A 27795-nucleotide genomic window follows, 5' to 3' on the forward strand; every position below is an offset into this window, starting at 1 on the left:
GGTAAAAAGTCATGAAGTCCAATTCTAGAAATGCTGAGTTTTAAACAAAAGTTTTGGATTTAACCATACATTATAATGTTGTTTGTATGTGATGGAAAACAACATGCACTGGGGGTACATGAATCCCTAGAAAACCCTTCAGGAAGGCTGATCATGTCAGCTGTAAAAGGACCATTGGAAAGATAGGTAAATATCTTGATTACCTTCTTAAAGAGATGCTAACTTGACTGAGATCGTATGTCCAAGACACAAGACAATGTCTTGGCAAAAATATCTGTCCTAAAAATAGAAGAATATGTTTTGTTGGTGGGAGTGGTTTGGGGTTTGAGAGCAGTAGAGGTGTTTCTGTAACAAAATTACCCTGGAAGTAGCCCCCAAAATGAATTCCTAATTGACATGCTAGCCTTTGCCCTTGTAAATAATTATTTTCAATTTCTATCAAGATATTATCAACAGATAGAGGGTGCTTCTATGGGTGCCTCATGGGCCCGGCTTATGCATGTCTCCATGTATGACTTTGGGCAAGAAGAAGTGGTATACACCTTCCAGATGTATCTTGACCAGGTACATATGTGGTTAAGGTACATTGACAACGTGCTGGTAGTGTGTCAAATTAATTGAAATGTTGAATGGTAACAATCGCAACATTCGACTTACTTGCGCTTTGATCAGAAAAAAAAATCTCCTTTTTAGATCTGTGGATCATCATAGAAGATAGCAGCTTGGCCACACTCACATTTTGAAAAGAGACAGCAGCAAACACGCTATTAAGAGCAGATAGTCACCATCCCAAATAGCTGAAGGATGTAATTCCTGTAGGCCAATTTCTTCGTATAAAGCAGAATTGTACAAAGCCAACTGACTATAGACAAGAGGGTAACGACCTCTAAAAACTATTCCAGGAAAGGGGACATTCACATAAACAGCTTAAAAAAGCGAAACAAAAGGTGGCAGGTTATGATAGGAAAAGCTTCCTTAGATGAAAAGATAAAGAAACGGACCAAAAGGACCCCAGCCCAGTAAGAGTTAAAACCCAGTTTGGGGCACAATGAGACATGGCGCGAAAAGTTCTTCAGAAACACTAGGGGATCCTGAAGAACACCCCAAGGTTGGAGACTCCTAAGCTGGTGGCTCTCAGAGCCAGGAATTTGGGGGACATCATAACACAATCTGAGTTTTCAAAGAAACCAAAAACTACCTGGCTATCGCAATACCCCAGGAGTAAAGGGATGTTTCCATGTGGGCGATGCCAAATCTACCCCTATGTTGACAGGACAGATACCTCCAGGGAGGCCCTAGGCGAACAAAGTTTTCAGATACGCAATCGCATTACCTAATCTACCACAAAGGTTATCTACATACTTTCCTGCCTGTGTGATAAATTTTACATTGGCAGGACAAAGCAGCAGCTTAAAATTAGAATAGGTGAACATATGGGCAAAATCAAAGAAAAGTACCTGGAGAAACCATTGGCGAGACACTTTGGCCAGTACCCTGATGGTAAGCTGGAGGGCATGAAAGTGAAAGGCATCTAAACATTAAAACTCCCATTAAGAAGAGGTGACTTCAATCTGATATTACTACAGAAAGAAAAATGGCGTATATACAGATTGAAGACATTATTGCCAAGTGGCATGAATACTGAGTTAAACTTGCAGGTTTTTTTTAGAGTCATAAACAATGTTGAAATGGCCATTGTGGCCACAGCTTTTTGTCTCACAGTCTTGGTGGTTCATGTCCATGTCTCACTCTCTTGTCCTCCTGTATCATTTGTATTCTCCATGGTCTTCTCTGTCCAAGTAGACCCTATTCTTACTTCAATTAAGGAGCTAGGTTAGTTCTATTTCATTTACTCATACCTATTTCTCTATATCTAACTGCCCATATGACGAGTGCCATAGACAGATTTATATGAAAATTATTTACTCATTCACTTTTCCTATTACAGTTACTAATAGCTCTAACTAGGTATACTGTACAAATCAGTGTTCCCTTGTCCCTCTGGTAATGATGGTTATCCTTGAATAAATATAAAAAATGTTTAAATCCAAAACCCAACTAACCATTAGGTGGGGATGAATTACACTACCAGGGCAAGAAAACAAATGGAATGACAGCAAAGATCACTGAATCTGACACAGCATGAAAAAACAGGACATGCTCGTTTAAGGAAATATAAAGGAGGTGGATCTATCCGAGATAGAAAAATTACTAAAAAGGAGCAATCAGATAACCACCCAATGTCCAGATGAAGTTACACAACCATATTCCGAAATGTGTTGACGTCACCAGCGGCATGTGACGCTATTCTCAGCATCCCCCGTAGGGTTGGCGTGTTGAGTGGAGAGTATGTTAACATTTGAACTGTCGCACTAGATTAGCGAGAAAGTGAGCACAGATCGTTCCCACTTGCCTCACTCTCCACTTGGGACCATCCGGCAGCATGCATCAAGCAGGGATAAAGTACACACAATATCCCAGCATAGACTGGCTGTGACTGTATATCCCTGATGCTATATTAAGATACTGGACTTATATCTGATCAGTGCATTATTCATTTAAAGTGGTTGTATAAATTTTTTTTTTACTTTTACCTACAGGAAAGCCTATAATTAGTCTGTAGGTAAAAAAAAAATCTCCTAAACCTTTACGGTTTAGGAGATATTCCCCTCGGTATGCGCCGCTGACTGCAGTGGCGCATGCGCACAAGGGGATTCTCGGCTGAAAGTCCGGCAGTGGCCGACCGGCCGGGATGAAATCTCCTGCGCGCATGCTCGGGAGTGATGATATCGCAGCTCCGGCCACTCACAGCGCCAGAGCTGCGATACCCGGAAGAAACGCCGAGGGAGCATTTCAGCTCCCTCGGCGTGGATCGGGCCAGATGTCGGGGCCTCGTTCTAAGGTAAGTATTTCATAATGAGCTAGTATGCGGTGCATACTAGCTCATTATGCCTTTTGCTTTGCAGGTGGTAAAAAAAAAAACATTAGCGGGTTTACTACCGCTTTAATATGGGCAGCACAGTGGTGTAGTGGTTAGCACTTTCACCTAGCAGCAAAATGGGTAGCTGTTTCAAATCCCGACCACGACACCATCTGCCTGAAGTTTGCATGTTCTCCCTATGCCTGTGTGGGTTTCCTCTGGGTTCTCTGGTTTTCTCCCACACTCTACAGACATGCTAGTAAGTTAATTGGCCCCTGTCTAAATTTGCCCTAGTATATGTATGAATATGTGTTAGGGACCTTAGGTTGTAAACTCCTTGAGGGTAGGGACTGATGTGAATGCACAATGTATATATAAAGCTCTGTATAAATTGACGGCGCTATAGAAGTACCTGAAATAAAATAATAAATAAACTCTAGCTGAATCCAGGACCTTTACATACAGCATATTCAGGTTTCCCATGAAATCAATCTGCAGTGTATCTGAGACAGCAATAATAATACATACTCACTGCATGGCCATTAGGATCACCCATGTGGCCAATAACCACTGGCTCTAGGTGTTGTGCAAAATCCTTAACTAAACTGCAAAGCTCCAGTGCATATTTTTTTTCTATCACATACAAACAACATTATGATGTATGGTTAAATCCAAAACGTATGTATGAAACTCAGTATTTCTGGGATTGGACTACTTGACTTGTTGCCCCATCAGCAGCTGTTTATATCTGTAGACACCTTCTTTTAAGTACCAAGGGAAACTGTCCTTGCAAGCGACATCCACATTTTATTCCATCCCTTACACCACTATTGGGACTGTTTGATCCATTTACCAGCCCTTGCTAAGCATTGGGTTGGAAAACCCTCATTGTGCTGGGACTATCATTACACAAGATTGTAGTTGAGTATTCTTTTTGTAGGCACATATACCCAGCATTGAAAGATATATCATCCTTCCCCTCAGTTTGGGTTCACACAGAGGAGAACTATCTTCGGTAATTATATTGGTATATTATACAGCGATTAGCCGTGCTAGAGCCCTGTGTAGTGAAGTACTTGGCGTCTGGATGTGTTTTTGTTATATGTTGGTCCTGCTTTTGTTACACGTAAGCATGCATGACATGCATTGTTAATGTGATATTAAGTGTTTTCCCTGCTGGAGGGGGGTGGTTTGATACTCTCCATTTTTAATTGGAAGTAATTTTTGATACGAATAAATAAATAATACTTTCTATCACCTAATATTTCCTAATTTTTGTCATAGAAATAGCCAATTTTCCTCCCTGTCTCTTGTTACAGGGATCACTTTTTTCTGATGCCTAGTTTGGCAATAGTGACAACACCACACTTTCATACCTAAGGCCTTAAATCCTTCTTGTTTTTTGCTATTGTAACATAGGAACAATATTAAAACTGTTGATGGTAACTACATCTGATATTGTTAAAAATTGCCATGTAGACACACTCACGGATATAACATCAGATGCTGATCACCGGGTGTGATGTCTTGGTGGACCGGGTGAGACATTAACTACTCAGTTCAAACACTAGTACTGGCAGCACTGAAGAAATTAGCAAATGTGTATGTGAGTACTTTTCATTTCAAATTGCATAAAGAATGAATGCAGTATTATAATATGCCCCTTCTTTTTAATGCATGGTGTTGGAGCGATATAAAGATGAAATAATTGTTTTATAACATCTGAGGAGGTTCCTACATTTTAAGCAGTTTATGCCAATCACATCTACGGCATGCGGAGCTGGTGAGTACAATATCAGAAGGGCGTGGAAGAACACATTTTCACATGTGGTGATACAAGTGGTCATCAAAGTGTGGATATTTATGAAAATGTTTAGGGACTTAAACACAGTGCCTCCTCAAATTGGAATACTTTTCTTGTTTGATGCTTGTTTATATTTGAGTTTATAGGGTGGCAGCAGTGATTTTCATGCACATACAGTATCTCACAAAAGTGATTACACCGCTCACATTTTTGTAAATATTTTATTATATCTTTTCATGTGACAACACTGAAGAAATTACACTTTTCTACAATGTAAAGTAGTGAGTGTACAGTTTGTATAACAGTGTAAATTTGCTGTCCCCTAAAAATAACTCAACACACAGCCATTAATGTCTTAACCGCTAGCGACAAAAGTGAGTACACCCCTAAGTGAAAATGTACAAATTGGGCCCAATTAGCCATTTTACCTCCCTGGTGTCATGTGACTCATTATTATTCAAAGGTTTCATGTGTGAATGGGGAGCAGGTGTGTTAAATTTGGTGTTATCGCTCTTATTCTCTCATACTGGTCACTGGAAGTTCAACATGGCACCTCATGGCAAAGAACTCATGGCAAAGAGCAGCTGAAAAAAAGAATTGTTATTCTAAATAAAGATGGCCTAGGCTATAAGAAGATTGCCAAGACCCTGAAACTGAGCTGCAGCGTGGTGGCCAAGACTATACAGCAGTGTAACAGGACAGGTTCTACTCAGAACAGGCCTCGTCATAGTCGACCAAAGAAGTTGAGTGGACATTCTCATATGTGGTTGTCTTTGGGAAATAGACGTATAAGTGCTTCCAGTATTTCTACAGAGTTTGAAGGGATGGGAGGTCAGCCTGTCAGTGCTCAGACCATACACCACACACTGCATCAAATTGGTCTGCATGACTGTTGTCCCAGAAGGAAGCATCTTCTAAAGATGATGGACAAAAAAAGCCCCCAAACAGTTTGCTGAAGACAAGCAGACTAAGAACATTGATTACTGGAACCATGTCCTGTGGTCTGATGAGAGCAGTATAAACTTATTTAGTTCAGGTGATGTCAAATGTATGTTGTGGCAACCAGGTGAGGAGAACAAAGACAAGTGTGTCTTGCCTACAGTTAAGCATGGTGGTGGGAGTGGCATGGTCTAGGGCTGCATGAGCACTGCCAGCACTGGGGAGCTCATTGAGGGAACCATGAATGCCAACATGTACATACTAATGCAGAGCATGATCCCCTCTCTTTGGAGACTGAGCAGCAGGACAGTATTCCAACATGATAACAACCCCAAACACACCTCCAAGATGACCACTGCCTTGCTAAAGAAGCTGTGGGTAAAGGTGATGGACTGACCAAACATGTCTCCAGACCTAAATCCTATTGAGCATCTGTGGGGCATCCTCAAACGGAAGTTGGAGGAATGCAAGGTCTCTGACTCCCACCAGCTCTGTGATGTCATCATGGGGGAGTGGAAGAGGACTGTGAAGCTCTGGTGAACTCCATGTCCAAGAGGGTTAATGCAGATCTGGAAAAAAATGATGGCCACATGAAATATTGACACTTTGGGCCCAATTTGGTCATTTTCACTTAGGGACGTACTCACTTTTGCTGCCAGTGGTTTAAACATTAATGGCTGTATGTTGAGTTATGCTGGGGGGACAGCAAATTGACACTGTTATACAAGCTGTACACTCACTACTTTACATTGTAGCAAAGTGTAATTTCTTCAGTGTTGTCACATGAAAAGATACAATAAAATATTTACAAAAATGTGAGGGATGTACTCACTTTTGTGAGATACTGTATATTCTTAGGAGGGGAGGAGGGCTCTTTGGCTCAGAGTTCCTTTGTTGAGTTTTGATATCACTGACATCTAATATTGTATTGATCTGTTTGTTTTTTATTTGACTCTCATCTGTAAAGATGACACCTTGTTGAAATTTCATTAAGACTTCAGTATATCAAATAACTTGCTATATCTTTGTCGTAAACCTTCCTCACTGTAATTATTTATTTGCAAAAAGCAGTTATATATTCACCTCTTTTTAATGTAAATAAAAGCATGGAGGCATACAGAGATATTTGGTTATGCCATCTTTTCACTATTTACAAAGCTGTAGTAAACAGCTATATTCTGTACAGAGTTTACGACTAAACAAAGCTGAACAAAAAGTTACAAAACCATAGTGAGCAGACCATTTTAAATTGTTGCAAAAGTAAGATTTACACAATGGAATATCCATTTTTCTAGCCAGTAACTTTATGTATGTCTCATTTAATATTCATCCAAGTCCTTACATTTTGGTAGTTGAGTCTAGATCTAGGATTCTAGGATGATCCCCAAGGTAAATGTTTTTATTTGTACTTACACCCAATGTTCATCAGGAACACGCCAGCTGTTTCCAAAGTCATTGGAAGTGGCTGCAAGAAAACCTTCAGGTGTTAGGAAGTCATCATGTCGGTTATCATTATAAGTACCACAGAGGCCACACAGTTTTCCTTTAAAGTTCTCATTTACTTTAACAAAGAGTTCCTGGTTACCATTAAACTTAACCTCAAGACCAAAGTCAGTCTGCATAACAACAAAGGAACCACTTAAGTGTATTAAGATGCCAGGTGCTGGGTTCACAGGCAGTGAGACAATGAGCCCATTAATCTAAAGAGAGAAAAGTTCAATAAATTAACTGTGCCAAATTATCACCAGAATTGTTTTTTTATTTGAGTGCTGAAGGGACCACCATGAATTTTTCTGTTTATAAATCTTACCTCCACCACTTTATTTTTACTCAGAATGATCTTAAGTTCCTTGAAGCTGACCGCAACTGAGTTTATAGCTGTCCAGGTTAAGCTTCCTCTATGCTCATTTCTTGTAGTGATTAAGAAGTACACACTTGTGTTTCCACAGGTCTCCACAACTGTATAATTACAGGCTCCTTGGAAATGGTATGACTTGCCATCAAATGTTATGTAGTGTGGATCACCATAGATATGGCAGATGGAGTTATCAGCAGGGAAGCAAGCCTTAATTCCATTTTGTACTTTGCAAACTTCTTCAGGAGAACATGTCTGGTTTGTACAGATCACATTATTGTTTCCTTGACATGTACATCGAACGTCACAGTCTCCATTCCAGAATAGCTCATTTTTCTGTAAAATTAAAACATTGTATAATAGATCAACAAATGTTGCAGCAATGAAATTGTACATCAAATATGCGTTGTTTTTCTTCTAAAAGTGTAATGAGAATGTTGGTGGATGGCAAGGACCCCCCACCATGTATCCTGGTCACCGCTATACCATCTGCAGGCCTGGTAATTGCATGGTGAGTGTCATCAGATAGAAAGGAGGCAGATCAGTGAACTTCCATTTACTGATCTCCTCAAGCTAGTAAGAATCCAAAAGCAATGTGTATTATGTCACTTCTGGTTTTAGATGTCACATTCCCTTGCTGCTAAGGCCAGGGTAAAAGCTAATGGAGCACAATCTAATAGACCCCTGATGTATCATTATACCTGTCTCTATAAATATGCTATCACATAGGTGGCTATCGGTTCCCTATTTGATAGCAATAACATTTTGTGAAAAAAAAAGTGTAAAAAATTGAAGTAATGCTTGAAACCCTTAAAATCCATCCAAAAAATGTTGTGCTCCTCCTGCCCCATGTTCATACACATAGGTGTGTAAACACACCAGGTGGGGGTGCCTACACATCTAAACATTGATTGCACTACATATGCCCCACTAGAGTCAACCAGTAACCTAGTATTTTTAGAAGTAGGTGAACAATAACAACCTCCATATTTCTCTCTATAAAGGTTTTCTATAACACTTTCTAAATCAGTCAGAATACGTTTGCAGATCAAGTGTTTTTACTTGCTGCATGCTTTTTCGAGGGTACTGACTCAAAAAGCACTAAAACTATAGAAAGTCAGATGACTAGTGTAAGTACCCTAGCCTAAGCAAGAGCATCCCTAGCTTAAATTTAGTGATGAAACTTGGCTGTAGTCAGAATGAATTTGGACTAGTATTGTTTTGCTTTTGTTGGGTTTCTCCTAAGCTTAGACTGTTGTTTACATCTGTTTCAGGGGAAGGTTCCTAGCAGATAGAGAAAGAAGATACAATGGTGGTAAATTATATTAACCACCTCGATACAGGGCACTTTCACTCCCTTCCTGCCCAAGCCATTTTTCAGTGCTGTCGCATTTTGAATGACAATTGCCCGGTCATGCGGCATTCTAATCATGTGAGATTTGTATCATTATCTTTACACAAATAGAGCTTTCTTTTGGTGGTATTTAATCACTGCTTTTTCTTTTTTTACAAAAAAAAAACTTTCTGTCACCCTGATGAGGCGGCACTGATATGCAACACATATGGGAACTGATAGGTGGCACTGATGAGCACTGATAGGCAGCACTGATGGCACTGATAGGCAGTACTGGTGGGCACTGATAGGGGGCACAGATAGGCAGCACTGATGGGCACCGATGGGCATTGATGGGTGGCATTGATTGGCATTGATGGGCAGCAGTGATGGACATTAATGGGCAATGATGGGCAGCACTGATAGGTGGCACTGATAGCCAGCACTGACTGGCATCACTAATGGGAACTGATTGGTGGCACTTGTGGACACTGATAGCTGGCACTGATTGCGGGCACTGGTGGCCACTGGTTGCTGGCACTGATTGGTGGCACTGGTAGCACTTTATTGTAATCAGGGCACTGATGATCAGTGCCCTGATTACATGTGTAGATGTCCTCTGTGAGGAGATGCCGCTGATCAGCTCTCCTTGCCATACACTCTCTCAGTGTGAGACAAGGAGCGCTGATTACTGGCATCTCCATGTTTACATGTGACCGCCTGTGATTAAGCACAGCCGATCACATGGTTAAAGAGCTTTGGTCATGGCTCTTTACAGAGATCAGGGTCACGCCATGTCCTAGCAACACGGCATGCTCACGATCGCAGGTGGACACTGCAGCAAGTCAGAGCTCCTCATTCTAATGACCCTTACACACAATCAGACTTTCCGACAACAAAACCATGGATTTTTGTTCAAAGGGTTTGACTCTAATTTGTCTGCATACACACGGTCACACAAATGTTGGCCAACAATTACGAACATAGTGACATACAAGACTAATGATGAGCCGATAAAAAAGAAGTTCAATAGTCATGTGATATCTCCATTATGAACGCTAGTTTTACAAGACCGAGTGCTTCCGGCTTGTCCTTGATTATGAGCATGCATGTTTATACTTTGGACTTTTGTCCGACAGACTTGTGTACACACGATTGGAAAGTTCGATAACACGCATTTGTTAGCGGAAAATTTGAGAACCTGCTAGCCAACATTTGTTGGCGGAAAGTCCGACAACAAATGTCCGATGGAGCATACACATGGTCGGACTTTCAGCCAACAAGCTCACATCCAACATTTCCCATCGGAAAATTCAATCATGTGTACGTGATATTAAGGTATCTGTGCTGTCAGGAAATATCTTACAGTCTGAAAATTACAGATTGCCAGTTTCAGCTTAATGTAGTAATAAAGTCTATGGAAAAAAGTTTCCCCCTGCAAGGCAATATCATAATATGCTAGTATGCATAGCATACCGTCACATTATGAAAGATTTACCTTAAAACAAAGCCCTCCAACGGCACGCTGTCATCCCTGCAGAAGCTTCCATCTTAACCCGGTCTTCTTTCTAGGTTTCACTGTCCAAGCTGTGATGACATCACTCCCGTGCATGCACACAGGAGTCTGGACTACGGCATGCAGCTCTGAAGGAACGGCACAGGTGTGCTGTTTTCTCTAGAGCACATGCGTCGATGATGCCACTGGCAGCTGGATGCTAAAATATCTCCTAAATGGTGAACGTTTAGAAGATATTAATTTTACCTACGGGTAAGCTTTACTATAAGCTTATAGTTAAAATAAAGAGAGAGAGAGAGAGTTTACTACCCCTTTAAAGGCCCTTATCTCTGTACAGACTGTGAAGTTGAAATTGAGTAACATTTTGGGTATCCTGTGCCTTTACGCTCTGTCCTTGAGTTTATTGTGCCTTTATTGTGACAAGTCTTTGGACTTGTCTAGTACATTCAGAGCTTGAAGAGGTTAAAAATAGCAAACAGCTGCAGCAACAGCCATTATTTTGTCACAGCTTTTCAGCTTACTCCTGGCTTTCCCATGAAATTGATCTGGGTGGCAGTAGAGATACACACAAATACTTTTACATAATTCAAGGTTGACGCCCCCCCACCTCACTCCTGTAGCTCCCCTTTTAATAGACTCCTGATGTCTCCATAAAGAGTACCTGTCACTTGCTCAATGCTATCACATTAATCTAGTTAATTAATAAAGGTAATAAAGTTAAGTGAAAAACTGTACGGGTTAAAAATGCTAAATTTACTAAAGCGCCTAAGAATGCAGACTTTTATGTAAACAATTGCATGTCACATATTCATTTAAGGCTGGTTCACATCAGCCAATACATTTCAGAGTTTCAGAGTAAGCCCTTGTACACACGGTCGGACATTCTGACAGAGAATGTCCAATCGGACCGCGTTGTTGGATAATCCGACCATGTGTGGGCTTCATCTGAATTTTTCCGTCGGTATGTTCGACCAACAAAGTTTGAGAGCTGGATATAAACATTTTCTGACAACATGAACCGGTCGGACTTTGTCCGATTGTTTGTAGAGAATTCCAATCGGACAAAGTGCCATGCATGCTCAGATCAAATTCCTAGACCAAAGCTATTGGCTACTATCCTGAACGTAGTCCCGTCATAACTAAATAATGACACCAGTTTTGGACAAAATCCGTCTTTCGGAATATCCGACCGTGTGTACAAGGGCTAATGGCTGGTGTGCAGTGCAATCTGGCTGAGATCAGCAGAGGGATGATGCACTGAGCTCGGCGGATTGCACTGTTTCCTTTTTTATTTTTTACACATACTTTATTGAGATATCACAAAAACATCTAATAAAACTCTATTGCCAGGTGCACAGTACAAGGCAGTGAATTGCCTCTCACCACCCCTTTTTTTTTATTTGGTGGGGGCATTCAGTTTTGAAGCTTGAAATATTTATTTGGCACTACCTTGAATTTTGCTTTGTACAAAAGAAAAAGAGGAATTACATTTTATTTGTATGCACTAAAATTCATTATAGTGTATTTCCTGAAAATGTAGAATAAACATTTTTGCAAATATAAAAAAATTAAGTAAGTTTAAGCAATTTTTTAGCCAAATATGTAGATTTTAACACATGTGCAAACATTTTTTTTAAATTTCTCCAGAGGAGGCAGTTACCCAATTTCTTCTATCCCACAAATAATCAAATATTCTATCCTGAGGTTGAAATGTTAGCCCGTCAAGTCATCTAGGGGTCCTCAATCACCTCTCAGAGTTAAGTGGGTGCTTCTTTCTACTTGCAGGGTTTCCTTGCTTATTTTGTCTTTTTATTGTTCTTCTAATTTACTGTTTTCCAATATATTATTTCTAAAATCCAATAAAATGTTTTAAATGATAATTAAACATGAAAACACTTACCTGATAGTATTTTCCATCATAAAAACATCCACATTCACTGACAGGGACACACGTGGGTCCACTGATCACAAAGCCATCATCACATTCACAAGCATCAGTACAAGGCTTATTGCAGTCACTCTGCGCACTCTGGTCCTGGCATGTGGCTGGGCAAGCACTAGTACAAGGATTATAGTGACTGTTGGAAGGACATGGGATGGCTAAATAACAAGGACAGTTTACAGTTAATAAACATGGTAAAGTAACAGTATCTATAATCAGAGGACATACAATAACTATAGCCATATAAGGCCAGAAGTACATGCAAGTAGCAATGGCAATTGGTAAGTAATATGTCGGTAAGGTGCATTCATGGCATTCACAGTGAAACACCTCACATCTGTATCATGTTTACTATAAGCATTTGAAATAAAACTAATACCTAGAAATTTTTGTTCATTGAAAACAATATTTTATTTTGTTTTGCCTACTAGCATGAATTTCTTCTCAATATTAAAATATAACCAAAACCTTTTTTTCTAGTTTCTGATAAAGTGAGGAATGGTTAGAACTCCTGATGAGTTGCTATTGTTATCAATGGCTCTGTTTTAAATAGTTACCCTCACTTTCTGTCCTGTTGACAAAAATGTAATCTTACAGTTAGCTTGAAAAATTGGCAACATGCACACAGATAGAAGTACAAATCTGAAGGGTTCCAATATTCCTCCACCCTACTAAAGAAAGTCTATTTAATTTCTTCTGTGTTTATTTTGGAGAGTTGCCTCACTTTTTGTATTGTAAAACATTGTCAGCAGGGGTGAGGTTTAAACTCTTTAATGATAGCAATACATAACTCACAAATGTTTTAAATCCTTCCCTACTGTATCCAAAGTTAAGGAAAAAAAATTGACTGAGAACAAAATAGTTGCTGACATTCATGAACTGCCAGAGTACAGTATACAGTGGTGTGAAAAAGTGTTTGCCCCCTTCCTCATTTCCTGTTCCTTTGCATGTTTGTCACACTTAAGTGTTTCGCAACATCAAACCAATTTAAACAATAGTCAAGGACAACACAAGTAAACACAAAATGCAATTTGTAAATGAAGGTGTTTATTATTAAAGGTGAAAAAAAATCCAAATCATCATGGCCCTGTGTGAAAATGTGATTGCCCCCCTTGTTAAACATACTATAACTGTGGTTGTCCACACCTGAGTTCAATTTCTCTAGCCACACCCAGGCCTGATTATTGCCACACCTGTTCACAATCAAGGCATCACTTAAATAGGAGCTGCTTGACACAGTAAGGTCCACCAGAAGATCCTTAAAAGCTACACATCATGCCGAGACCCAAAGAAATTCAGGAACAATTGAGAAAGAAAGTAATTGAGATCTATCAGTCTGGAAAGGGTTATAAAGCCATTTCCAAAGCTTTGGGAATCCAGCGAACCACAGTGAGAGACATTATCCACAAATGGCGAAGACATGGAACAGTGGTGAACCTTCCCAGGAGTGGCCGGCCGCCCAAAATTACCCCAAGAGCGCAGCGACGATTAATCCAAGAGGTCACAAAAGACCCCACAACAACGTCCAAGGAACTGCAGGCCTCACTTGCCTCAGTTAAGGTCAGCGTTCATGCCTCCACCATCAGGAAAAGACTGGGCAAAAATGGCCTGCATGGCAGAGTTCCAAGGAGAAAACCACTGCTGAGAAAAAAGAACATCAAAGCTCGTCTCAATTTCTCCACAACACATCTTGATGATCCCCAAGACTTTTGGGACAACATTCTGTGGACCGATGAGACAAAAGTGGAACTCTTTGGAAGGTGTGTGTCCAAGTATATCTGGCGTAGAAGGAACACTGCATTTCATAAAAATAACATTATACCAACAGTAAAATATGGTGGTGGTAGTGTGATGGTCTGGGGCTGTTTTGCTGCTTCAGGACCTGGAAGACTTGCCGTGATAAAAGGAACTATGAATTCTGCTGTCTACCAAGAGATCCTGAAGGAGAATGTCCGACCATCTGTTCGTGTACTCAAGCTGAAACGAACTTGGGTTCTGCAGCAGGACAATGATCCTAAACACACCAGCAAGTCCACCACCGAATGGCTGAAGAAAAAAAAAATGAAGACTTTGGAGTGGCCTAGCCAAAGTCCTGACCTGAATCCTATTGAGATGTTGTGGTATGACCTTAAAAAGGCCGTTCATGCTCGAAAACCCTCTAATGTAACTGAATTAGGACAATTCTGCAAAGATGAGTGGGCCAAAATTCCTCCAGGACGCTGTAAAAGCCTCATTGCACGTTATCGCAAATGCTTGGTTGCAGTTGTTGCTGCTAAGGGTGGCCCAACCAGTTATTAGGTTTAGGGGGCAATCACTTTTTCACACAGGGCCATGATGGTTTGGATTTTTTTTCACCTTTAATAATAAACACCTTCATTTACAAACTGCATTTTGTGTTTACTTGTGTTGTCCTTGACTATTGTTTAAATTGGTTTGATGTTCCGAAACACTTAAGTGTGACAAACATGCAAAGGAACAGGAAATGAGGAAGGGGCAAACACTTTTTCACACCACTGTACATAATAAATACTTACCATTAAACTACCTGTACATGCTTCTCTTTTATAGGATTAACATATAAGATTACGTCGGCATGATTGTACAAGAAACAAAGGTTACTTTACACGTTTAAATAAATTCAATAATACCATTACTTACGACAGAATGTGGAGTTTCTCCAAGCAAGAATGACTCCTGCTCTTTGACAGGTATCAGCATAACCTTCTAGTCCTTTACATAAACTGAAACCACCAAGAGCACACAGATCAAATATACAGCTGTCAAAGAAGTGATCTGGGTTGATTACTGAATGACATGCTTTGAATGGACCATCTTTACTGGTTAACAAACCACAGAACTGATTGTTTGAATAGAGTTCCTTTGTCTCTGGTGGACATGGTAGCGGAGGTGTAGGAACAATGATGTTACATGTTGGGTCATCATATTCCACCTTCCAGCTGTCTCCCAGCTGATTTGAGTTCTGAGCTAGCTGTCCATTGGGCATCATAAAGTCATCATGTTGGATACCATTAAAGTTGCCACACATTCCACAAGTTTTATTTAAATACGTGGTTGGGATTTTCACATCCACTCTATGGTCAGTGTCATAAGAAACTGTGAGATGGAATTCTGTCTCCATAACAACATATCTACCACTTTGCTTCACTGTCAGAGATCCATTGACCAAGATGACTGGAAGATTTGTCCAGATATCATCCACCTTAAAACCAATGATACATGTGCATGTTAGATTTAACTATGAAAATGTAATTTAATACCATGAAAGATATTTCATAAATTTTCAAAGAAACTTACCAAAACTCGACTGGGCTCATTTTTAACAATGATTATTTTGTGATCATAGACATTTACAATAACTCTCTGAATATATGATACAGTTGGATTCCCATAACGATGTTCATTCTTTGCCTCAATGTTAAAATATGGCAGTGATGTAGCATTGGTACAAAGCTTGGAGAGAGTATATGTGCATATTCCCATAAAGTGATGAACTTCTTTATCAAAGGTGTGGTAGTGAGGATCCCCCCAAGTTACACAATCACCAAATGTGAGATTAGAGCAGTCAATTTGTCCATTGGTTACTCCACAGTATTTTCCAGGTGCACATGAAGCAGAATTGCACAATAAACTACCACCAGCAGAAGGACAACTGCATTTAGTGGAGCAGGTATCATCAGTCCAAAACTCAGAGCCTATCGGGTAATGTTTACCATCTTCCCAACATCCACATCGACTACTTGGTACACACGTCTTATCATAGAAAACATATCCTGGGTCACATACACACCCTTCTGTGCAGGGAAGATTGCAGTTGGATGGTGATACTGGATTGACACATGTAGCTGGACAAGCTGTTCCACATTGCTCATAATGACTATTTAGAGGGCAATTCAGAGCTGTAAACAATCATAGTAAAAATACATATGTAATCAGCACTACAGAGACAGCTATAAAAGCTACCAGTTCCATGTGAAAGCTTGTTAAATTAAAAACAACAATAGAGGAAAATTTTGTATTTTGGTTAAGTAACAATTTGCAATCCAATAATAAAATCTTGAATTGCCACCAATGATCTGTAAATACCTGTATCTGCATGTAAGCCTTACACTAACCACATGGAGGATATCTATCAGCAACACAATTAAATGCAATTCAGATTTAATCTTGATTAGCAAAATCTACTCAACAGTTTTACTGTGTGCAGTATTTGTGATCCCTGCAGCTGTAATCCTGGCAACCAACTGCAACAGATGCGCAAATATGTGAGACAGATTTACCACTGAAGATGATTAGATCTTCTTTCTTTCCACCATGGGCAGGAGGAAAGAAAATCGCTGTATTCCTCAATCCTTCCTGCAGCGTTATTGTGTTCTGCCGGCCGGGAGCCTTCCTGGTCGACAGAACAAAATGATTACTGCTAGCTGCTATAGCCACTGGCAGTAATCTCATGTAAAAAAATCCAACATACTGGTTGCATCGAAGTGGATCGATGGATTGACTTGGGTACAATCAGCTTGACCATTGATGGATTGAATCTCAGCCAGCCTCTGCTGAACCAGCCACGATTCGATCGATCTATGGTCAGCTTCAAAGATGCTTAGCTAAGAGGCCAAGGTCAGGTTTCATTCTGTGGCAGTGCACTTTAGAGCAGCAGATGGAAGAATGTATGAATCATGCTGTAACCTTGTAGTAAATCTGTCATAGAATTTGTCTCTCTGCTCCAGTTCAGCATTTCCTTGCTGTGAAACAAAATTGATAAAATCCCCCATGGTATTTTCCAACTTCACTGCATTATTATATAATTTGTTAAGGCAAAGCTGTCTAGTACCTAACAGCAGCTTCAGGATACCAGGACCAAGTACATCTACAATGGTGGGTTACATAAGCACAGTTAAAAGTTGACAAAGCTGACGTTCAACTATTGTCTTTAAAGTAATCATAAGCCTGCAGCTAAAAGAAGCCTGAAGTTGTTAAATGGTAGATATTTAACAGCTTTGCCTATGGAACATTGAGGTTGAAAAGTAACAAGTATAATATCGTTTTGAAGGGTTCTATTGTTATTTGTGCTGACCAGAATCAGAAATGTGCCTTAAACTAGTGAAATTCACTGTGCTATTATGCCTAAACCAGATTCTCCACTTGCCTGTAAGATGCCTGGCATGCAAACATAATATATTATAGTTATTTATAGTAGGTGTTTTCTGACCAGGCAAGACAGAACAAATCAAGAATGAACTGTATAGGCAAGATATTTCCTCAATGATTGATAATCAGGTTTCTCTGTGCATGAAAGTTGATGTACAAGTCTTGCTTGACTTAGAATTTCCAGAAAATGTTAATATTGCTTTCTAAAAAGCCGGTGCAACTTAATTACATCATGTTTTCTGAAGATGGATTGCAATCATGCTTGATGTCAGAAAGTAGGCGAAAGACAAAGGACTCATTGGCAGCCATTGTTCATAGAAGCAAGTAAACTTCAGAATATGGAAGATCCTCCAAGCCTCATTTCCCTTCTACACAGAAGTGTAATTCCTCTGCCAGTCTCTGCACATCTGAACTATTGTACAGATCAGCTGTCATGCAATGAGTAGATTTTAATTCACATTGCTGTGGATCTTTTTAAAAGATACCACAGTATTTTCCACTTAAAAGTTTTACCACAACATCCACTTGCATGGTATGTCATGTAACACTGTTTTTGATTTCAGAAGTGTATAGTTACAAGTAAAATTATTAAAGTGGTTCTAAAGCCTCAAGATTTTTTACCTTAATGCAATAAAGTATGCATTGAATTAAAAAAAATCTTCAGTGCTGTAGAAGCCCCTCAGCCCCCTTATTTTTACCTGAGCCTGATCCGATCCAGCAATGTGCACACAAGAGCAGTGGCTCTCCCCACTGTCTCCCTCATCATTGGGCAGATTGATAGCAGTGGAAGCCATTGGCTCCTGCTTCCCTCAATCAAATGCTGTGACGAGGGAGCAGGTGGGTGGGGCCGAGTTGCCCAGTCTGTCAATAGAAGTAGACTGGGTGACTCGGGAGCGAGCATGCATGGGTGCAATGGCTTTCCCCTGGGGTACTCACTGAAGAAGAGAGCCCTGGAGCATCAGAATGGGATCCCAAAAAAGTAGGCTCAAGGATGCTCTGTGCAAAAGCATTGCACACAGCAGGTAAATATGACATGCTTTTTTTTTTATTTAAACTAAAATAACAAACAGAAAAATGAAGGTTTAACATCACTTTAACTTTTAGGGAAAAAAAAATCGAAACGTTCTCAAGTTGATAAGTTGATTTCTTGTTTTTTTCTCCACAGCAAGGAGCAGAGGATACAGGTAACCAACTGAGGGTAAGGGAACATTACAAAATGTATTTATCTTCAGACTGGGCACATTGTTCTCGAGTACAAATCTATGCCACATGTTGTCATGAATCCAGTTAAGGACTGCTTGTATATGCTTTTGAAATCACTGAGTAGCAAATGCAAATTCTGTAAAGTACACTTGAACAATGTTTGATTGGAGTGCTTCTTCCTGGTCCTTTGTGCTATTTTCATGTTCTGATCATGCTTTAATTATGGATGCAATCTCAGCTTGTTTTCTATATCCTGTTTGTTTCTTTACCATCAAACCTAACCTGTGCTAATGCTATGACTTTGTCTAAATGCAAACCCGCACTATAGCTGTGCTTAGACTACAAGTTTGCTAATATGTTTTCATTGATTACAGTCTGCTTGTCAGCAGTCAAGAGTGGGCAGCTCCGAGGGCCATCACCTGTGGGAATTGTGGAGCAAAACCAATTTCTAAATGCAGTGACTATGTTAAATACCAAATACCCCACACATTCCTGTGTTATCCACTGGTGACACGGAGTGTCCACACAAGTTCAAAACATTCATAATTGTAGGTTTCCTTTGAGACTGCAGTCTTTGCATACTTACGACAGAAGGTTGAGTTCCTCCAGGGTTTCACCACTGCTCCTGCAGCTTGACAGGCATCTGTATAGGCCTGAAGATGACTGCACAGGATGTCAGAGTCTAGATGGAGCTCACACATGTCATTCAAACAGTTAAAAAAGTAGTCCATAGGGTTCACAGTCATTACACAATGCTGGAACACACCATCAAAGGGAAGCATCTTGCCACAAGAGTCTTCACTATAAATTACATTTTGTATTTCTGCTGTGCAGACAGGATTAACTGTAGTGGCTGGCAGACAGCTGGAAAGACAAAGCTTGTTATTTGGAACATTTGGAAATGCAGCGGTATTATCAATTTCTAATCCTATATCACAAAAATAATATTCCCATCATTTACATTCACAAACATAACTGTGAAAGATCTCGGATACCACTGCTGGGCATCTCCGCCAGACCTGTGTCTCCTGTCCTCCAAACGCACCCGCAGCCTGCAGATTCGCCATAACCAGCCCTTAACCCCTCAATCAAGAGACAAGCCACACCGGTGTTGAGGGTTAAACATCCAGAGCATAAACTTTTTAAGTTTCAAACATACACTTTTAAATACAGTTAGGGACACTCCTCTTAGCCTTCTCATAGAGGGGGAGGGGACAAGGAAGAACCAATGGGAACTCAACACTTGTATATTCAAACAACTACAGTTTAAAACACATGAAGGGATTATGATGAGCAGGCAGACCCTCCTTACACATCCCCTACTGGGATGTGTCTTCAGTCCAGACCTTTTGTCTACATGCCATGACCCAACACAATTAAATACAGCAATAAGGGGGGGGGGGGGGGCTGGGGGAGAAGGGATGCGATAATTACATTATCTCAATGCCATCTTAGCCCCATGCTTTGGGAATACCGCCATCTTGCATATGCCTTTATCAGCTAGAAGTACATTGTTTGTGGAATAAAAGCATATATTTAGCCCAGCCGGGCCAATAGGTTTAGGTAGCCGGAAACGATTCCAGGAGCCCAGCCACAGTTACCATGTTCACCCGGTTCCAATGAACCAGCAACCGGGGACACAAATGTCTGTAGGTGGCATCTTCTCCAGGTGGTGGGAGATGGCAAATAGCCCTCCAAATCTCACGTTCTCTGCTGGGCCATGGTCTGTGGGTAGGAGACGAGCCCACAGCCCCTTCCGAAACATACAGTGACAGTGGGTTCTGTCACAATAACCATTTAAAGTTTTATTTCATTTGAGGTTTTGCATTTACCTGTCCCTGGTGTTAAGTCTTTTTTTGTTATGCTAGCTCACAGAAAGGCATTTAGGAGATTTGGCAGCAGCTAGGTTACTTGTTGGACCAAAACCTACCATATCTTTATGTCAGGTTCCTCCGTTTAACCTCCATTTCTGTCTGCATTATATGCAAACGAAATACAGACCCACCATTTCTTCTTGAATTGCCTCCATCTAGCTTAACTTCTTGAGATCCGTGCTATAACCAAATGACGGCTACAGCGTGGGCCTGCTTTGCCGGGACTACGTCTATTGACGTCGTCCTGTGCACGAGCGGCCTGCGCGCCCCCTGAGGGGCACGCGCGACGCACTCTGTGATCAGCAAGTCTATGAGACTCGCCTGATCACAGATCGGAGCAAGGGGTCGATCCCGACCCCTTACCGCGTGATCAGCTGTCAGCCAATGACAGCTGATCATGTGATCACAACACAGCCGGTAATCGGCTATTTTTCCTCCTCGTGCTGACAGCGCGAGGAGAAAAAAAAAGCTGATCACATCAGTCCCGATAACGGTGAGCTGGGGACAGCTCATCAGTGCCCACCTGTCCCCTGCCAGTGTCACCTAAAATATGGCAAAAAGTGCCACCCATCAGTGCCCAAAGTGCCACCCATCAGTGCCCACAGTGCCACCTATCAGTGCCCACAATCTGCCTCGCACACACAGTGCTGCACCTCAGTGCCACATATCCATGCCCATCAGTGTCATGTACCAGTGCCCATCAGTGATGCCCATCAGTGCCCAGCAGTGCCACCTATCAGTGCCACCTATCAGTGCCCATCAGTCCCATCTATCAGTGGTACCTATCAGTACCCACCCGTGCCACCCATCCGTGCCACCCATCCATGCCATCTTATCTGTGCCCATCTTTGCCCATCAGTGCCACCTTATCTGTGCCTATCAGTACTGCCTTATTTGTGCCTATTGGTGCCACCTTATCTGTGCCTATTAGTGCCACCTTAACTGTGCCTATCAGTGCCCACCAGCACCGCCTATCAGTGCCCACCAGCGCCGCCTCATCAGCACATTTCAATGAAGGAGAAAAATTACCTGTTTGCAAAATTTTATAACAAACTATTAAACATGATTTTTTTTTTTTTTTTTGCATCTTTTTTTGCTTGTTTAGCAAAAAATAAAACTCCCAGTTGTAATTAAATACCACCAAAAGAAAGCACTATTTGTGGGAAAAAAAATGATAAAAATTTCATTTGGGTACAGTATTGTATGGCCGCGCAATTGTCATTCAAAGTGCATCAGCACTGAAAGCTGAAAATTGGTCTGGGCAGGAGGGAGGTTTAAGTGCCCAGTAAGCAAGTTGTTAAAAACCTTTTTCAAATTTCCAGTTAGCCCTCTTGTCATGCAAATCAGAGAGGGATCAAAGCCCTAAACTGTGCCCCACCAAAATCCTCAGCACCAGGCCCATAATGTTTTTAATCCAGCCCTGGGTAGGGACAGCCCTGTGCAATGTATTCCCAGAGACTGGGAGGTTACAAATTCCTGGTCCTGGACAACGTGTTGCTGAGGCTTTGGTCTGTCATAGAAGGAGCTGTGTAGAAGGTGTCTGTCTGACCAATGCATTCTGACAAATTTTTAGTCCACAGCCATAAAGTATGATCAGTTCCAGCAACTGATTTGCATGGTGCAGGAATACCTAGGGACAAGATCAGACTTGGACACCTTTCCCACAGAAAATCCTCTGGGTTACTGGGTCTTGAGGATGGATCACTGGCCAGAGCTTGCACAGTATCCATTTGAGCTACTGGCCTGTCCTGCATCCAGCGTTCTTTCAGAATGCACATTCAGTGCTGCTGGAGGCATTGTAACCGATCATAGGTTGTGCCTGTCCACTGACACGGTTGATAGACTGACCTTCATAAAAATGAATCAGTCTTGGATCACCACCAGCTACCAAGCACCTGAAGACGATGTAACCGAATAATTTTTTTTGAAATGTCAGATCCCTTCAAGACTGCCTATGCTGATGCTGAGTGACTATCCTGTTATGCTGAATGACTATCCTCTTCCTCCTCAATGATCATGCTGATAGCTTGTAAGAACATTTTTGGTTCTAGGCACCGCCAACAGAGGCTAAGGCACAATTTTTTAGCCCCTGTTTAACATGGGCGTGTAATTACAATTATTGATGCAATATTCTGCAGGAGGATTCATTGCTGCGCTCAACTACAATATCTGTGAGTGGTTGCTGTGTTGTGGCACCAGCACCAGTGCCTAAGGCCCAATTTTTCAGCCCATGTTTAACAGGGGCATGTAATTACAATTTTTAATGCAATACTTGGCAGCAGGTCTCATTCCTGCACTCCAACTAGAGTATCTGTGAGGGGTTTCAGTGTTGTGGCACCAGCACCAGTGCCAAAGGCACAGTTTGTTCTGTGTGTGCTCAGTGTAAGACACCACGACACCTTCCAGTGGGTCTCCTACAACCCATACCCAATAAAGAGAGGCCTTGGACTCACATGTCTATGGATTTTATTATGGAGCCAGGGCAACAGTTATCTTATGGTGGTTGACCGGTTCTCAAATGTCACATTGTATCTTTTCGATTACATGGGCTAGTTATCATCTCGGACATTGGAAGCCAATTTGTCTCCAGATTTTGGCGAGCCTTTTGTGCACAGCTGGGAATTCAGCTTTCCTTCTCCTCTGCATATCACCTGCAGTCCAATGGGGCCGTAGAACGAGACCACCAAGCTGTGGAGCATTTTCTATGCTGTTATATTTCTGACCAAAATAACTGGTCAGACCTTGGGTGGAGTTTGCGCAGAATAGAGCAGTCAATACCACTTCCCAGTTGTCTCAGTTTTTAGCGAATTATGGTTTCAAACCATCCATGTTGCCTGACACATTTGCTCCTCAAAGAATTCATGCATTAGAGGAGCATCTCCATTATCTTCTTTTCTACCCATTTTGATTACTGAACTCTGACTAAGTTTACTATTTGCACCATTTTTACCACTATATTAAAAGGTGTGCTTTTTTTACTGCATTTTCTGTCTTAGTCTGATTCGTAGTTCCTGACACCTTTGCTTTACACTGTGGCACTAATAATGCATTCTGTCATATTGTGCTTTTTCTATTATAGCACCCGACTCCTGATGAAGCTTAGATGCAAAAAATGTTGAGCATAAGGCAATCTTTCCTATTTAATTTTATTGATACTGGGTTATATATACCTAGAATACAGTTACTGTTTATTTGCATTTACCGGTGCTTGATGTGGCCTTTATATGGTGCCAATTAATGTTGTCAATTCTAGTCATATTTGATGTCCTTTAGCTGGAATTTTAATATTCATGTACTCATAAAATATATTGATGTTACTTATCTGTGTGTATAAATCACTTGCTGAGGGGTCATGCCTTAAAAAAATCTAACTTCTCTACTCTTTATTCTATGCTTACATTGGGATGTGGTATGATATAGGGAATTTTCCATAATTCCCTATTCTTATGACCCTGAAACAAGAAACCAGGATCAGCAGTCATAGCATCAGCTTAAACTAGAACAAAGGCAAGGATTAAAAGATGCAGAGGCTGCATACTAAGTAAGTGATTACATAGCAGCTGAAAGTGCTTAAAACCCGAGGGTTTAAAATCTCTTAAAAGTGAAGTTTGAGAATTAAAAAAAAAACAAAAAAAAACGCAATTATACTCACCTAGATGGCTGCAGCACCAATCCCAGCTGCATCTGTCCCCTGCTGCCTATAAGAACGAGAATAGATGCTGAGCCAGCTGCTGGTCCTGTAAAGTCGGGATCTCTCCAGAGCCTGGACTGGCCCACTGTCAGCTGAAAATAGCTCACAGAAGTGCAGAATGAAATGCAGTCATGTGACCCATAGGAGAAGTATGGCCAAAAAGAGCTTTAGCACCATTTGTCCTTTAATGTCCATATGGGCAGACTCTTCTTTATCTTCTGTGTGAAATTGTGTGTGCTAGTTCTTGTCTTTCACTTGCATTCCACATCCTTTTATTACAGTATTGTACAGTGCTCCATAATATATATTATAAACAAGTAAATACTACGCCATGCTATAAATATGATCTCATCATGTAAATATATATAAAGATATTGGAGCAATATAAAATACAGCAGCTAAAATCAGGATAAATTATTAAATGAGGAAAGTGCTGTGCTAGGTAATATGCATTATACACAGGGCCAGTGCTACCACTAGGCAAGCTAGGCAGCCGCCTAGTGCGCCCTGCTGCCTAGGGCACCCGGCGACTGGTGTTTCTACTCTCTTCTCTCTGCAGCAAGCAACTAAGTCTCAGCATCAGCAAACAGCCGCCGCTCCGTTCACACATAGTGTCAGAGGCGCAGCGCCTGGTGAAGGACTGTGTCTGTGTCCTGACTCCTGAATGAATGGAAGCAAGCAAACGTTCACTGGTGGGCACTGGTAGGCTGCATTTGATGGGTTCTGGTGGGGCTGCATTGATGGGCACTTCATTAAAAAGGTGGGGTTTACATGGGCAGGGAAAGGGGGTGGAGCCAAAGGTGGCGGCAAAATGAGGTATCGCCTAGGGTGTCAAAAAACCTTGCACCATCCCTGACTATACAACCAATAATGGGATACCAAATGCATACATAACATAAAAACACACAAATATTGATCAATGGTGAAGTGCCAGTAAATAAATAAGGGAGTGGAAACTTAAATGCACAGTAAGTATATAGTGCTCAAGTGAAAAACATATATTCATAAGGTATGTAAAAGTCCATGTAATGTATGTGAAAAATATATGGCAAGTATTAAAGTGCTCATGTGCAGACAAAGTGTCCTGCTGTGCCCGTAATCAATAGGCTGAGTAGTCCATCCATTATATTTTATAAATAAATGCTTTTGAAGGATAGTAATAATAGTAAAACAAAATATTATTATGGGGTAAATGATGTTATATAATTATTTGGAAATGCACTAAATGCTCAGTAGGGGGGCACTATTATGTTTTATTATGACATTTAATTTCCATTATTATATTTGTAATTAAAAATTAATTTAGCTATAAAGAAAGGTCAGTTTGTCATGGCCATACCTAGCACCAGTGGTGACATTCCAGCTGTTGCCATAACTTGATGAATCAGTCTCTTTCCCTCCATCTGGATTCAGGTTGTCATCATTCCTCAGTCCATTGTAATTGGCACATATTCCACACACTTTGTTTTTAAATTTTGTGGAAAGCGTCACTTCAACTCTGTGATGTCCATCATATTTCACCCGCAGGCCAAAGGCAGCTATCACTTGAATATACTGACCACTCAGTCCAACAGACACATCTGGGGATAAGCTCAGTGGAAGTTTCTGAACAAGTTCATCCACCTAAGACATAATAACAGAAATTCTAAATAATTTTTGAAAGTAATATTTTTCATAAGAAGAAAAAATATGTTAGCTGTCTTTATTGTTTTGTTTTAGGAACAACCTCCAGCTTTTTGGGTAAGTCACTAGTCACAGAGAAGACATATAGATTAATGTATATGAATGCTATGGTGAAGAGCTGATGTAGAATCCACAGAACTTGCCCGACATGTTTTGCGTTGTTAGGAAAAACGCTTCTTCTGGGGCGTGAGTAAAAACACTCTTAAAAATTCAAAAGAAAGAACAGAATGCATGAATACATCTTACAACTAGGTTACAAAACTTTAAAACAAAGACATATAAATTGCTGAATGCATATTGATCAAGAATGTATATACACCAAAATAATATATACGAGAATGAAAAAACAGTACTTGTCAGAGAAGGACCATGTGGGGTTAGGGGCCATGTGTCATACATGGGGCACTGTGGGGGCATACACGTTATTATGAATATTTAATATTCATTGAAAAGGAATAATGCATGAACTTCCTTGTCCATACTGATGATATGTTTATTTTCAGTTCTATCTACATGAAACAAGGTACGGTACTACATTGTATAAAAACACCACCTTTATTGTGTATTATCAGCGCCATCTACAGAAAGTTTTGGGGTAGGACATCTAACGTTTAGTTTTACTTGTATATATATTAATGCATTATTCCTTTTCAATGAATATTAAATATTCATAATAACGTGTATGCCGGGCAAGTTCTGTGGATTCTACATCAACTATTCACCATAGCATTCATATACATTAATCTATATGTCTTCTGGGTGACTAGTTCTCCTGTATAGATTTTGAAATTTATCATTTGACTTGCGATGTGTATCTGATGTAGATCTTTATATGCGTGGATATATTCCCTGTGTCTAAAAATCTTTTTAATTCTTTCTATCATGTACGTCTTTTCTATATTTGAATAAATTTATATAAAAAATATTAACTCATTATTTTCTTATTTTTTTGAACCTATACTGGTGCCTTTAAAAGCCCAAAGTCCCTACCTACTCTTGTTTTAAATTATGTAACATCGCTTCGCCCTGTGGCCACGTCCCCTGCTCGCCCCCAAAGCCGATGTGAGTGCCCAGTGGTCACGATCACTGTCGTGCTCCCGCGCTGGTGACTGACACACAGAGAATTGGGATCTAAGTGTGTAAACACACAGTTTCCGGTTCTCCGAGGGGAGAAAATACAGATCGTCTATTCCCAGAGTATGAACAGCGATCTGTCATCTCCCCTACACAGTCCCCTCCCCCCCTTCAGTTAGAACACACACTAGAGAACACAATTAACCCCTTAATTTTCCCCAAAATTGCCCCATAGGGTTAACCCCTTCCTTGCCAGTGACATTTACACAGTAATCAGTGCATTTTTATAGCACTAATCGCTGTATAAATGCCAATGGTCCCAAAAATGTGTCAGAATTGTCCCATGTGTCCGCCATAATGTCACAGTCCTTATTAAAAAAAAATCACAGATTGCCGCCATTACTAGTAAAAAAAAAATAATAATAAAAAGGCCATAAAACTATCCCCTATTTTGTAGACATTCTAACATTTGTGCAAACCAATATATGCTTATTGCGATTTTTTTTACTAAACATTTGTAGAAGAATACATGTCGGCCTAAACGGAGGGAAAAAAAACTTTTTTTTATATATATATTTTTGGGGGATATTTATTATAGCAAGAAGTAAAAAAAAGTTTGAATTTTTTTCAAAATTGTTCCCTATTTTTCTGTTTATAGAGCAAAAAATAAAAACCACAGAAGTGATCAAATAACACCAAAAGAAAGCTCTATTTGTGGGGAAAAAAGGATGATTTTTTTTTTTTGGTGCAAAGTTGCATGACCACGCAATTGTCAGTTAAAGCGACACAGTGCCA

The 27795-nt window shown here is 40.5% G+C and overlaps 1 protein-coding gene across 1 annotated transcript in view; it reads right to left on the reverse strand.

Annotated features, from left to right (window-relative positions):
- The window catches only part of LOC143986721 (IgGFc-binding protein-like), a 284689-nt gene that overhangs the window by 176315 nt on the left and 80579 nt on the right, over positions 1-27795 (reverse strand). Inside the window, exons 9-15 of the mRNA XM_077485126.1 lie at positions 25583-25866; positions 19265-19542; positions 15625-16226; positions 14968-15529; positions 12268-12467; positions 7474-7854; positions 7077-7363 (exon numbers count right to left, since the gene is read on the reverse strand). Coding sequence (XP_077341252.1) covers positions 7077-7363; positions 7474-7854; positions 12268-12467; positions 14968-15529; positions 15625-16226; positions 19265-19542; positions 25583-25866 — 2594 coding nt within the window. The remainder of the gene's footprint in view (positions 1-7076; positions 7364-7473; positions 7855-12267; positions 12468-14967; positions 15530-15624; positions 16227-19264; positions 19543-25582; positions 25867-27795) is intronic.

The sequence above is a fragment of the Lithobates pipiens genome, unplaced genomic scaffold (genome assembly GCF_037356315.1).
Source record: "Lithobates pipiens isolate NorthernLeopardFrog02 unplaced genomic scaffold, aLitPip1_a1.2 Scaffold_18, whole genome shotgun sequence".
Lineage (NCBI taxonomy): Eukaryota > Metazoa > Chordata > Amphibia > Anura > Ranidae > Lithobates > Lithobates pipiens.